This window comes from Amblyraja radiata, chromosome 43, assembly GCF_010909765.2.
Source record: "Amblyraja radiata isolate CabotCenter1 chromosome 43, sAmbRad1.1.pri, whole genome shotgun sequence".
Lineage (NCBI taxonomy): Eukaryota > Metazoa > Chordata > Chondrichthyes > Rajiformes > Rajidae > Amblyraja > Amblyraja radiata.
Genome location: NC_045998.1, coordinates 9,677,833 through 9,693,038, shown reverse-complemented (window position 1 = coordinate 9,693,038; position 15,206 = coordinate 9,677,833). Strand labels below are relative to the sequence as shown.

Genomic DNA, 15,206 nt, shown 5'->3' with positions numbered 1-15,206 from the left:
GACAGAAACATGCCCTTAAGATCAACTCACTAATGGCAACCAAGATGCCCAATCCAATGTAGTTCATTTTGCCCACATGTGTGGCTATATGCCCTATTCCTCTAAACCTTTCCCGTCCATGTACTTGTCCAAATAACATGAGATTCATTTCAGATCACCTCATCTACATGGCGACACAGTGGCGCAGCAGTAGAGTTGCTGCCTTAACAGCACCAAAGACCTGGGTTCGATCCTGACTACCGGTGCATTCTGTACAGAATGTGTACGTTCTCCCAGTAACATAGTTCAAGTTCAAGTTCAAGCCGGTTGCATCGTGGCTTGGTTCGGCAATTTGAGCGCCCTGGAGAGGAAAAGACTACAAAAAGTAGTAAACACTGCCCAGTCCATCATCGGCTCTGACCTTCCTTCCATCGAGGGGATTTATCGCAGTCGCTGCCTCAAAAAGGCTGGCAGTATCATCAAAGACCCACACCACCATGGCCACACACTCAGCTCCCTGCTACCTTCAGGGGTAGAAGGTACAGGAGCCTGAAGACTACAACAACCAGGTTCAGGAATAGCTACTTCCCCTCAGCCATCAGACTATTAAACCTGGCTCGGACAAAACTCTGAGGGGGGAGTGAGAGAGGGGGGAGGGAAGGAAGGAATGAAGGAGGGTGGGACCGAGGAAAGGAGGGGAGGGGCGAGTCGGGGGGTGTTGAGGGGGGGGGGGAAGGAGGGGAGAGGGGAAGGGAGGATGGGAGAGGGGGGGAGGGAGAGAGATATGGAGGGGGAGAAGGAAGGAGGATGGGAGCGGGGGGCGGAGGGAGGGGCGATGAGGAGGGAGCATCGGGTTATTAAACAGACAATTGTACCTGGGAATAGTCAGGATGTGTTGGAGAGAGTGGACGTGTTTGGCTTTAGTGAGGAAGAAGCTAATTGTGTTCAGATAAGCTCACGGCTCCCGTCTTTATCAGCATTGACTCTCTCTCTCTCTCTCTTCCTCCTGTGAGATTCAAAATCACAAATGCTCTTGAGACAAATTCAGGCAAAGAAGTATTTTTATTAATGATTAATGATGATTAAAACCGGCCTCGACTAAAAATAAGTTGCCGTTTTAAAAATCGATATTTTTTTAGTCGCAGGTCTAGTTGAAGCCGGTTGCGACGCTAGTCGAAGGTAGTCGAGGGAGGTCCCTTGAATGTCCCTCCAATACCTGCAGACACATGGGTCATATAATCATAGTGTCATGAAATACAGCATGAATGATGCCGTTGGGACAATTTTGCCATTCCGACCAACGTGCCAAATATACATTATTTCCACCTGCCTGTGTTTGGCCAATATCCCACTAAACCTATCGTATCCATGTGACTATATACGTGTTGCTTAAACACCATTGCAGTTAGCTCGTTCCATATACTTACCACACTCTGTGTAAAAATGTCGACATTGGGTCCCCAATAAAACCATTCATCCCCCACTTTATACCTATGTCCTGCTGTTCTTGAATTCCCGACACTGCGTAAAAGGCTCTACGCATTTATGCTATATATTCCTCTCGTGATTTTATACACCTCTATAATATAAATGGCGGCTCCTAACGGCAGCGGCTCGACTACAGTCGTCAGTCTTTTTTTATTTTTGTCTTGTTAAATGTATGTCTTGAGCTAGTTGTTTTATTTATTTTTTAGCTGTGTATATGTGCGGGGGGGGGGGGGGGGGTGCGATAGTCTCTTCCCTGTGCGGCGACACGACATTTTCCCTATCGGGTCTCGGATGCCGTTGGGCCTAACATCGAGGAGCCGGCTGCGGCCTCTTGCTGGGACTAACCTGAGAGCTCCAGTCGCGGAGCCTGCGGAACTGACATCCCGGAGCTGGCCGACTTCGGAGCGGGAAGAGCTGTGGTGGCGCGCGGCTGCGACCCGACATCGGCGCTTCGGAGGCTCCGGTCACAGGAACATCGGGAGCTCCAGATCCCTGGTGGCAGACCGCTTTTCGGAGCTCCAGCAACAGCAACTTCTGCCGGGGGCTTTAACATCGGAGGCCCCAGTTCGCCTCGACGCTGGACCGCGGGACAAGAACAAAGGGAAGAGATAAAGACTTTGCCTTCCATCACAGAGAGGAGGTTGGAGATTCGCTGTGATGGATGTTTATGTGAATTGTGTTAAGTGTGTGTCTTGGTTTATTTTTGTAATGTAAAAAACTGTAGAAATGAAATTTCGTTCAAACCGAGGTTTGAATAACAATAAATAGCATTCCATTCCATTCCATTTCATATCACCCCTCATCGCCCTGCGCTCAAGTCCTAGCCTGTTCATCATCTCCCTGCAGCTCAGGAACCTTGCGTCCTGGCAACCTCCTTGTAAATCTTCTCTGCATCCTCCCCAGCGAAATAACATTTTACCTCCAAATATGTGCTTGTATAAAAGCCTCTAAAACTCTACCATTGTATCTGGCTCCGCAGCTCTATACATGCACCCGCCACCCTCTGTATAAAAAACTTGCCGCGCTCATCTAATTTACGCTGTACCCCTCTTACCTTTAAGGTCTGCCCTCTACATAGAAGCATAGAAAATAGGTGCAGGAGTAGGCCATTCGGCCCTTCGAGCCTGCACCGCCATTCAATATGATCATGGCTGTTCATCCAACTCAGTATCCCATACCCGCCTTCTCTCCATACCCCCTGATCCCTTTAGCCATAAGTGCCACATCTACCTCCCTCTTAAAGGTACACAAAAAAGCTGGAGAAACTCAGCGGGTGCAGCAGCATCTATGGAGCGAAGGAAATAGGCAACGTTTCTGGCCGAAACCCTTCTTCAGACTTAAATATAGCCTTAACTCCCTCGTAAATATAGCCAATGAACTGGCCTAAACTACCTTCTGTGGCAAAGAATTCCAGAGATTCACCACACTCTGTGTGAAAAATGTTTTTCTCATCTCGGTCTCAAAGGATTTCCCCTTTATCCTTAAACTGTGTGACCCCTTGTCCTGGACTTCCCCAACATCGGAGACAATCTTCCTGCATCTAGCCTGTCCAACCCCTTAAGAATGTTGTAAGTTTCTATAAGACCCCCCCCTGAATCTCCTAAATTCTAGCGAGTACAAGTAACACTGACACCTCCGAATTACCCTTCACCCTCTCAAATTGTGCATTAAACCTTACCATATAACGGTCACCACCTCCTAATGGCTCCTTTACACCGAGCTCCCTTATCAAATACGGTTCATTACACAACACCTGATCCAGAATTTCCTTCTCCCTGGTAGGCTCCAACACAAACTGCTCTAAGAATCTATCACGGAGGCACTCCACAAAGACCATTTCTTGGGGACCAGTACCAACCTGATTTTCCCAGACTACCTGCATGTTGAAATCTCTAGCATTGCCATTATAACATGTACATTTTGACTCTTGATTCAACGTGCAGCCTCTAACCAGGCTACTGTTTGGGGGCCCGTAGGTATCTCAATTCCGGAGTTCTATCCATACTGCCTCTACATCTTAGATTCTATGTCACCCCTCGCAAGGGACTGAATTTTATTCATCTCCAACAGAGCTACCCCACCCTCTCTGCCCACCTAGGTGTCTGTTTTTTTTCGATAGGACCTATTATACCCTTGAATATTCAGTTTCCAGCCCTGGTCCACTTGCAGCCATGTCTCTGTAATTCCCACAACATCACACTTGACAATTTCTAAGCTCGTACTCAAGCTAACTCTATTTTAACATTCAAGCTAACATTCGAACTCAAGCTCATCTACTTTATTCTTATACTTCGCGCATTCATATACAACACTTTAATTTTGGTATTCACCTCCCCTCTCACACCGGTCACTGTTGGCCCAGAACTTACTCTCTTATCCCTTCTTGAATTTCCCTTCCCATTTTGGAACTTTACCTGTACTCACTTCCCCTTCAACTCCATCTTTATACTCCCAATTTGTCAATCCCTCCCCCCCCCCCCCACTATTTAGTTTAAACCCACGCGTGTAGCCCTAGCAAACCTGCCTGCCAGAACGTTGGTCCCCCTCCAGTTAAGGTGTAATGCCCCTGTCCAACTTAGGAAACGTGAACGGAACCCTCTGGAGACTTTGCACCCCATCCAAGGTTTCCGTGCGGTTCCCGGAGGTTTTTGTCAGTCTCCCTACCTGCTTCCACTACCTGCAACCTCCGGCAACCACCTGCAACCTCCGGGACAGGGGCATTACCCATCCCTTTTGTAACAGTCACCCCCACTGTAGAAGAGATCACAGTGGTCTATAAATCTAACTCCTTGCTCCCTGCACCAGCCCCCCAGCCGCACATTCAGATCCCCGATCTCCCTGTTCCTGCCGACATTGGCACGAGGTACCGGATGCAATCCATAGATAATCACCGTAGAAGTGCTGTGTTTAGGTCTTCTTCCTAACCTCATTGGAAAACCTCCCTCCTCTTCTTCCCGACATCAGCAACCGTGTATCGGACAGTACCCTAGCCTATGGATGGGAATGTACAGATGCCAGATAACAGGCGGGAAAAAGCTGTCCCTGATTCTGGTGGTGCATGCTTTAAAACTGTACCATTCATAGAAACATAGAAAATAGGTGCAGGAGTAGAGGCCATTAGGCCCTTCGAGCCTGCACCGCCATTCAATATGATCATGGCTAATCATCCAACTCAGTATCCCATACCTGACTTCTCTGCATACCCCCTGATCCCTTTAGCCACAAGGGCCACATCTAACTCCCTCTTAAATATAGCCAATGAACTGTGGCCTCAACCACCTTCTGTGGCAGAGAATTCCACAGATTCACCACTCTGTGTAAAAAAAGATGTTCTCATCTCCGTCCCAAAAGACTTACCTCTTATCCTTAAACTGTGTGACCCCTTGTTCTGGACTTCCCCAACATCGGGAATCGGGAATTCGAGCGAAGGAAGGAGGGGAACGAAAGAAAGACAGGGTGGGTGGGACAAGCCTTTGGATACATGGATTGCTCATGCTGCCCCCCCCCCCGCCCCTTCTCCACTGTGAGCATGAATGTTTTAACCTCTGGCAAACGTTTTGCCGTAAGAGCCTTATTGAGCATTTTGTAGCGTTTTATCACTCAGTTAATCGAGGACTTGGCAATTGTTGTTTATCAGATAAGGTGACCGTTCCAGTGGGTGACCTACTCCGCCAAGTATCGTGTGGAATATTTTCTAATGCTAATATTGTAATCAGATGGTGGCAAAGGGCTGTGGTAGATGGGATTCCTGGGATGGCAGGACTTTCATATGAAGAAAGACTGGATAGACTCGGCTTGTACTCGCTAGAATTTAGAAGATTGAGGGGTGATCTTATAGAAGCTTACAAAATTCCTAAGGGGTTGGACAGGCTAGATGCAGGAAGATTGTTCCCGAAGTTGGGGAAGTCCAGAACACACAGTTTAAGGATAAGAGGGTAGTCTTTTCGGACCGAGATGAGAAAAATATTTTTCACACAGAGAGTGGTGAATCTGTGGAACTCTCTGCCACAGAAGGTAGTTGAGGCCAGTTCATTGGCTATATTTAAGAGGGAGTTAGATGTGGTCCTTGTGGCTAAAGGATCAGGGGGTATGGAGAGAAGGTAGGTACAGGATACTGAGTTGGATGTTCAGCCATGATCATATTGAATGACGGTGCAGGCTCGAAGGGCCGAATGGCCTCTACTCCTGCACATATTTTCTATGTGTCTATGACACAAGCGGACTGTCGGGTGCGCGCGATCTTTAGATCTGACACATACAGGGAGCCCGGTCTAGAAATCAAAGTTCCTGCATCATTAAAAAAGACAATTACCAGAGTCAAATTTTATTCTTAACAAGAATTGACAGAAGTATGAACTGACAGAATTATGAATCTAACCCTATATCACACACACAATCTGTAGCCCCGCAACGCTGATTACACTGCGAGTCTGGTCGGGTCAGGTAGGCTCCGGTTACTAAAATGGGCGGGGAAAAATGCCCAGGATCCCCTCCGTAGCGTACTACACGTCAGCCCATTGCATTTCGCAGGAGTAAGCTATCTTGCTCCGCTATAGGATCTTTGCTAGAAATACTCAGAGCTGGTCTCATTCATTCCCTTCACTCCCCACTCGCTCGCATTGTTTCAGTCCCAAAAACAGTGGTTGGAAACATTCACCATGACTACCTTATTGTAACACTTCCAGAACCAGCAGTGTGCCTTTATTTCTGCTCTTAATAGACTCTACAACGATGGTCACCTCGTTAACCCATTCATTATAAAATACACAATTCTTAAATCTAATTTATTTTGGAACAATCATAAGACGTATTCTGAAGGGATACTTGATTGCATTCTTCAGCTCTTCCCTGAACCTAGACTGAGTCAGGACGTAAATGAAGGTGTTGGTGCAGGAACTGACAATTTTAAGCAGGTCCCCGGTTACAAATGTCAGGTACAGAGGGTGGTTCCAGCTCGGGTAATAGTGTATGTTGGAAAAATGCGAATAAATGAAGGTGACCAACTCCGTCAGCCACAGGAGGATGAAACTGCCCGAGACACAGAAGAGTAAAATTATGGATTTCCTTCGACTCTCCATCTCCGGGTCCCCCTGATTCTCGCCACTGACGTGAGCGCGGAGCTTCCTGCGGGCTCGGCTCGCTACCACGATCGATCTGACCGTCAGGATATTAAGCGACACAATAACGAAAAACGGGAGCAGAGGGGTTAAAATGTTGTGAATCCAGGAAAAGGCAATCCATCCGCGCTGGGAATAATATTCAGCTTTTTCAGTACAGTCAATGGGCACTCCAGGCCACATAGGTTCAAATGCGAAGTAGTAGGGGATGTTCCGTATTAAACTCACCACATATACTGTTGCTATCGCCACCCTGGCGGTTCTAACCGTGCAATACCAGCTCTTGAAGTCCTGGCAACAAATGGCCACGAAGCGATCAAATGTAAAAGCGACAGTTAACCAGACTGAGCAGTCCAGGGACGCAAATGCCATCGTATACTGTAGAGCGCATGCAATAGTGTGTGTGTAGCCGCGAAAAATTGCACCGTAAAGATATCCTATCGCCACGTTGCAGAAGACGGCTAACAGATCTGCTACCGCCATCGCCACCATATAGTGGGTGATGCATCGAGACAGCCCGCACTTTCCCCGTCCGAGAACGATGATCGCCACCAAATTACCTGCGAGGAAATTAACACAGACAGCGTTTGAATCTGGTCATTAGGTACAAGGTGTTCTCAATGTTGGTGATCATGGTGCAGGCGCGACCCCTAGTGCTGTCCTGCGGTATGGCAGCCACCCGAGCCACATTCCCATTCACCTTGAGACCCAGAATAGACCACTTCCGTCGGGTCAATGTATTGTGAATGCGGAATTGTCATCATGTCTAATTCTCACGTTTACCGACAGTGATATAAGGAAATTCATACTAGTACTCGGCTTGTACTCGCTAGAATTTAGAAGAATGAGGGGGAATCTCATAGAAACTTACAGCATTTTTGCCATAGAGGGAGTACAGAAAAGGTTCACCAAACTGATTCCTGGGATGTCAGGACTTTCATATGAAGAAAGGCTGGATACACTCGGCTTGTACTCGCTAGAATTAAGAAGATTGAGGGGGGATCTAAAAGAAACCTACAACATTCTTAAGGGGTTGGACAGGCTAGATGCAGGAAGATTGTTCCCGATGTTGGGGAAGTCCAGAACAAGGGGCCACACAGTTTAAGGATTAAGGGGAAATCATTTAGGACCGAGATGAGAAAAACATTTTTCACACAGAGAGTGGTGAATCTGTGGAATTCTCTGCCACAGAAGGTAGTTGAGGCCAGCTCATTGGCTATATTTAAGAGGCAGTTAGATGTGGCCCTTGTGGCTAAAGGGATCAAGGGTTATGGAGAGAAGGCAGGTACAGGATACTGAGTTGGATGATCAGCCATGATCATATTGAATGGCGGTGCAGGCTCGAAGGGCCGAATGGCCTACTCCTGCACCTATTTTCTATGTTTCTATGAAATGATCAATTTTTTGCGCTGTAAATAATTATGGAAATCGGGATAAACGTGTGAGACATTTAGCCTACTTCAGAATTCCGAAAGTGAGGAGAAATGACGGTAGATAGAAACGAGAGCTGAAGGGACAACAACAGCCAGAGTGCTTGGCGAACATTGGCCGTTTGCTCACTGCATTTCATCAACTAAGGCATTATTTGTTTCTATACTTGCAGCAGCATAAGCAGGCGTGCACTCAACACACGCACACATAAAATGGAATAGACAGCGGAAAGCAATCCATAAATTACCACGATACCAGCGCGATTTGATAGCCCTTGTCTCTGGTGCAATCAGTGGCAGTCCATAGCAGTTGGTTTTGGTTGTCGTGGGGTGAGATGGCGTCGCCGTGCCCAGCATAGCCGTGGTCTTGAACCCCACCTTTGTGTGTGACTGCTCTCAGCTGCTGTAGTCCGTGAGAAGGATACGATGGACTACTCTCATCTCAATCCGGAACCAACGCGGCCTTCGGAACCTCTGTAACAACTCTATGCTTGTCGGCGCTACCGGCAAACGAGCGATTCTAAATCTGCTCTCGAGTGGCATTCAAGGTGTTTACGGTGCCTTCACTCTGTACAAAACGTCACCTCGGGAAACACACGGGGAGCGAGCATCGCGACCCCTTTTGAGCCACACCGAAAAAACAGAGACCCGCTCTTGAATTGAGTTTGCGTTTGGCGTAGCGTATATTTCAGACGTGCAAACTTCACTCTCGAAACTCCTCTAACAGTTGCAAAGATGCAACCCCTCAACACTGTTAAATGGCAAACAAATACAACGACTTACTGAGCAGTCCGACGATTGTAATGAATATCAGGGAGTAAAATTTGACATAGAGAAGGATAAGTATTGAACTATAGCTCATTGCTGGTGTATGTGGGATATGAAGATGTCGCCTGCACGGACATTGGTCCCTTGTAGGTGGTCACTGCCAGTAACTCGGGTTAATTTATACCTCATGAAATTCTGTTGATGTCAATTACAATTCTCCAAGATGAACATTAGTTCCGCTACTTTAAACACGTTGTGAAATACTGTTTACCTGGATTTCTGAAATACCTCTTGAGATTGTCTGATGTTGTTTTGAACACCTTTCGACACCTAGTCTGCCGTTCTGTATGTAATTCACGAGTTTACAATATAATGGAAGGTGCCCCTCGTGCCGACAAACTAACCTTGATCTCCCCCCCCCCCCCCGCCAGGGAAGATAGACGCAACAGGCTGGAGTTTCTGAGTGGGTCAGGCAGCATTGCATGAGAACATGGAGATGATATAGATGCAGCAGTGAAGAAAGCGAATGGTTTGTTAGCATTCATAGCAAAAGGATTTGAGTATAGGGGGAGGGAGGTTCTACTGCAGTTGAACGGGGTCTTGGTGAGACCACACCTGGAGTATTGTGTACAGTTTTGGTCTCCTAATCTGAGGAAAGACATCCTTGCCATAGAGGGAGTACAGAGAAGGTTCACCAGAGTGATTCCTGGGATGGCAGGACTTTCATACGAAGAAAGACTGGATAGACTCGGCTTGTACTCGCTAGAATTTAGAAGATTGAGGGGGGATCTTATAGAAACTTACAAAATTCTTAAGGGGTTGGACAGGCGAGATGCAGGAAGATTATTCCCGATGTTGGGGAAGTCCAGTTTAAGGATAAAGGGGACATCTTTTAGGACTGAGATGAGAAAAACATTTTTTACACAGAGAGTGGTGAGCCTCTGGAATTCTCTGCCACAGCATGTAGCTGGGGCCAGTTCATTGGCTATATTTAAGAGGGAGTTATATGTGGCCCTTGTGGCTAATGGGATCAAGTGGTATGGAGAGAAGGCAGGTACAGGATACTGAGTTGGATGATCAGCCATGATCATATTGAATGACGGTGCAAGCTCGAAGGGCCGAATGGCCTACCCCTGCACCTATTTTCTATGTTTCTATGTTTCTATGGAAGAGGTGACGTTTCGGGTTGAGACCCTTCTTCAGACTGAGATTCAGAGAAAAGGGAAAAGAAAGATATAGGTGGTGACATGGAGAGACAAATGGAGGAAAGATATGCAATAATGTAACGGTTCTAAATGAAAGAGGCCATTCATCGCTAGTTGTGGGTAGGTGAGAAATCGTACAGACAATGAGGCTGAACAAGACGACTCAGAAGCTAGTCCAACGACTTGGTTGGGGGAGCGATGGAGAGAGGGGGGATGCTTCAAGGTTTGCTTGAAGTTATAGACATCAATATTTACACCGCTGGGTTTAAACTGCCCAAGGGAGATATCAGGTGCTGTTCCTCCAAATTCCGTTTGGCCTCACTCTGACAATGGAGTAGGCCGCCAACAGAAAGAGCAGTGTGGGAAGGGGAAACTGAGTATTTTGCAGCAGGGAAATAAGGTAGGCAAGGGGTCAGGCCTGTGGAGACATGTGTTCCGGCTCTCTCTCGGCAGAGAAGTTAGGTTAAAGGCTAGTCCTCCGTTCTCTTTGGATTTGCACAAAAATGTCTTCTGTGTGTGCCATCTGCAATTCGTCCAACAACGGTGGTGTCGTCGACTTCAAGATGGAGTTCGCACTGTGTCCGGCTACACAGCCATGAGTATAAAATGAGTCGAGCGGCCTCAAACATGCACCCACATCCACTTGCAAATAACGGGTGAGAGACGGATCGTCTCCCCAATTGCTTGCAGGCCGCGTATGTGAACTTTCAAGGTATCTAGGTAACACCAAATTCCAAAACTCTGTCATTTCATGGTCCCTCTTACTTTCTTCCCCTGCACTAGGTAAAGAAAAACTCTGTGCATTTTCTTTACCGAGTCCCTTCGTGAATTTGCAGATCTCTATATGACCACCCCTAACCCTGTCCCACTTAGGAAACCTGAACGGAAACCTCTGGAGAATTTGCGCCCCACTCAACGTTTCTGTGCGGTTCCCGGAGGTTTGGGTCAGTCTCCCTATCTGCTTCCACTACCTGCAACTACCGGCAACTACCTGCAACCTCCGGCAACCATCTGCAACCTCCGGCAACCACGTGCAACCTCCGGCAACCACCTGCAACCTCCGGAAACCACCTGCAACCTCCGGGAACCGCACGGAAACCTTGGGTGGGACGCAAAGTCTCCAGAGGTTTCCGTTCGGGTTTTCTAAGTGGGACAGGGGCATGAACTTTGAGTTCGACTCAGGAAGCCATCCAGCACGGAAACATTCCATTCGGTCCAAACTTAACAACGTGACCCACATTCTCCATCGACACTGGTCCGTATGCCATCGTTTGCCCCATATCCCTCTAAACCTTTCCTATCAATGTACCTGTCCTAGTACCGATTGAAATACGTTGCCTACCTGCCTCACCTACCTCCTGTGGTAGCTCCCTCCAATGTCCTCAACCCTCAGGTTTCCTAAGTGGGACAGGGTTATTAGCCTCCTCCACTCCAAGGATTAAAGTCCGGGCATGCCAACCACTCCATATAGCTCCGACCTGGCAACGTCCTCATAAATCATATCTGCACTGTGTCCAGATCAACAGCATCTTCGTTATAGCAGGGAGGCCAAAAGTGAACACAGTACTCCAAATGCGAGCTCGCCAACATATTGTACAACGTCATAGAAACATAGAAACATAGAAAATAGGTGCAGGAGTAGGCCATTCGGCCCTTCGAGCCTGCACCACCATTCAATATGATCATGGCTGATTATCCAACTCAGTATCCCATACCTGCCTTCTCTCCATACCCCCTGATCCCTTTAGCCACAAGGGCCTCATCTAACTCCATCTTGAATATAGCCAATGAACTGGCCTCAACTACCTTCTGTGGCAGAGAATTCCTTTTTTTTTTTTTAATTATTTTTATTAGAAGTACGGTAAATTACAATAACACACAACACATATATCTTAATACATTTTTTGTACCGCTTCATTTTTTTTAAGCTTTAAGAAAAAGATAGAAGTAAGGAAAGTAAAGAAGGTGCGCAAGAGTCGTGAAGTGCAAGAGAGTGTTGGGAAAAGAAAGCCCCTTAGAAAAGAAGTTAGAGAAGGAAGTGAAGTAAGAAAGTAGACCCTAGAAAAGAAAGAAAAAGAAAGTAAGGACAATCGCTCTATTATAACATTAAACTCCGCAGAAAGACTACCAACCAAGTCTGTTTTTGTTGTTTTACCTCCCATTGCCAGGTCCTGATACCATTTATTTATTTATTTATTTTTAAAATTACTATTGCACCTCATGCTTGTAATAGGTCCATAAACGTAGACCACGTCTTTTGGAATTGGTTTGCTTTACCTGCTAAGAGGAATCTCATCTCTTCCAGATGTAATGTTTCAAACATATTTGATGTCCACATTTTTATTGTTGGTGTGGGCGCATTTTTCCAGAATTTAAGTATGAGCTTTTTTCCCATTATTAGCCCGTAATTGAGTAAATTCTTCTGATACACGTTTAATTCAGGGATACCTTCCGATATCCCAAAAATGATCCATTCTGGTTTTGGTACCAGTTTTATTTTAATTAATTTTGAAAAAATATCAAATATTCCATGCCAGAATTTTTGGATTTTTGTACAAAAAACAAAAGAATGCGCTATGGTAGATTCTTGACACAGACATTTATCACAGATTGGTGAAACATTAGGAAAGATTTTATTTAATTTAGTTTTTGAATAATATAGTCTATGTAATGTTTTGAATTGGATAAGCGTATGTCGTACATTGATCGAGCATTTATGCACCTGTAGTAAATGATTATCCCAGCTCTCTTTTGAAATTTTTATAGCTAATTCTTGTTCCCAGTCTCTTCTAGTTCCATCTGTTGTGGGTATTTCTATGTTTTAAATGATATTATATAAGTACGATATTAAATTAGCTGATTCCGCCTTTGTCTTCATTGCTTCATCCAGTAAGTCGGAAGGCATATTATGATAGTCTTTTGTGTATTTTTTCAGATAATCACAAATTTGAAGATATTTAAAATATTGGTTATTTTTCAAATTATATTTCAGTTGTAGTTGTTGAAATGATAGTAATTTTCCCACTTCATACAGATCTTCGAGCGTTTTGATTCCCATTCTTTCCCATTGTATAAATGATTTGCCTATGATTGATGGTTTAAACGATGGGTTATTGACTATTGGTATTGAGAGAGATAGGTTTCTTAATTTTAGATTCTGTTTTATTTGTTTCCATGTTCTAATTGTGCTATGTATAATTGGGTTTTTATTATAATTTTTATTATTCAGATTTATTGGTGAGAGGATAATCGCTCCTATATTACTCGGGGAGCAGTCCCCTTTTTCCATTACAATCCAGTCCGCCTGCTGGGCAGAATTGTCCAGCAGGTGAATCATATTTTTAATATTTACTGCCCAATTATAATACATAAAGTTAGGGAGCGCTAGACCCCCCCCCCCATTCTTTTCGTTTATTAAGGTGTGTTCTTTGTATTCTATGGGGTTTATAATCCCATATGAAATTTGTAATGTCTGAGTCCAATTATTTGAAAAACTTTTTTGGGAGATATATAGGTATTGATTGAAATAGGTATAGAATTTGTGGTAAGAAAATCATTTTTACAGCGTTTATTCTGCCTACTAAGGACATCGGAAGTGTTTTCCAGAATGTAATCAAATTATTTAATTTCTTAAGTAAGGGATTATAATTGGCTTTAAACATATCCTGGTAATTTCTAGTAATTTCAATTCCCAAATATTTGAATTTTTCTGTAGCTATTTTAAAGGGGAATTTCCTGAGGTGTGTTGAGTCTTTTGGTTTTATCGACATAATTTCACTTTTGTTCCAATTTATTCTATATCCTGAAAAGGATCCAAAGTCCTCAATTAAATTTAATATATTCGGTATATTAATTTGTGGTTTTGTGATGTACAGTAGTACATCATCGGCATATAGGGATATTTTGTTATTTGAATATTTTGTATTATAACCGTAAATATCAAGTTCAAGTTCAAGTTCAAGTTCAAGTGAGTTTATTGTCATGTGTCCCTGTATAGGACAATGAAATTCTTGCTTTGCTTAAGCACACAGAAAATAGTAGGCATTTACTACAAAACAGATAAATGTGTCCATATACCATGATATAAATATATACACACATGAATAAATAAACTGATAGTGCAAATAACAGAAAGTGGTTGGTAATAATCAGAGTTTTGTCCGAGCCAGGTTTAATAGCCTGATGGCTGAGGGGAAGTAACTATTCCTGAACCTGGTTGTTGCAGTCTTCAGGCTCCTGTACCTTCTACCTGAAGGTAGCAGGGAGATGAGTGTGTGGACAGGATGGTGTGGGTCTTTGATGATACTGCCAGCCTTTTTGAGGCAGCGACTGCGATAAATCCCCTCGATGGAAGGAAGGTCAGAGCCGATGATGGACTGGGCAGTGTTTACTACTTTTTGTAGTATTTTCCTTTCCAGGGCGCTCAAATTGCCGAACCAAGCCACGATGCAACCGGTCAGCATGCTCTCGACTGTGCACCTGTAGAAGTTAGAGAGAGTCTTCCTTGACAATCCGACTCTCCGTAATCTTCTCAGGAAGTAGAGGCGCTGATGTACTTTTTTGATGATTGCATTAGTGTTCTCGGACCAGGAAAGATCTTCAGAGATGTGCACGCCCAGGAATTTGAAGCTCTTGACCCTTTCAACCATCGACCCGTTGATATAAATGGGGCTGTGGGTCCCCCTCCTACTCCTTCCAAAGTCCACAATCAGTTCCTTGGTTTTGCTGGTGTTGAGGGCCAGGTTATTGCGCTGGCACCATATGGACAATTGCTCGATCTCTCTTCTGTACTCTGACTCATCCCCATCAGTGATACACCCCACAATAGTGGTGTCGTCAGCGAACTTGATGATGGAGTTCGCACTGTGGTTCGCTACGCAGTCATGGGTATAGAGTGAGTACAGCAGGGGGCTGAGCACGCAGCCTTGAGGTGCTCCCGTGCTGATTGTTATTGAGGCTGACACATTTCCACCAATACGAACAGACTGTGGTCTGTGGACGAGGAAGTCAAGGATCCAGTTGCAGAGGGATGCGCAGAGACCCAGTTCTGCGAGTTTGGTAACCAGTTTGGAGGGGATGATTGTGTTAAATGCCGAGCTGTAATCAATGAATAACAGCCTGACATATGAGTTTTTGTTGTCCAAGTGGTCCAGTGCGGAGTGGAGGGCCAGCGAGATCGCATCCACCGTTGATCTGTTGTGGCGGTACGCGAACTGCAG

The 15,206-nt window shown here is 45.2% G+C and overlaps 1 protein-coding gene across 1 annotated transcript; it reads right to left on the bottom strand.

Moving 5' to 3' along the window:
- Positions 1–6,251: 6,251 nt before the first annotated feature.
- LOC116968020 (probable G-protein coupled receptor 139) lies at positions 6,252–7,067 on the bottom strand. The gene has a single exon (XM_033014653.1). The coding sequence runs from the start codon at positions 7,065–7,067 to the stop codon at positions 6,252–6,254; it is 816 nt and encodes a 271-aa protein (XP_032870544.1).
- Between the last annotated feature and the right edge of the window lie 8,139 nt (positions 7,068–15,206).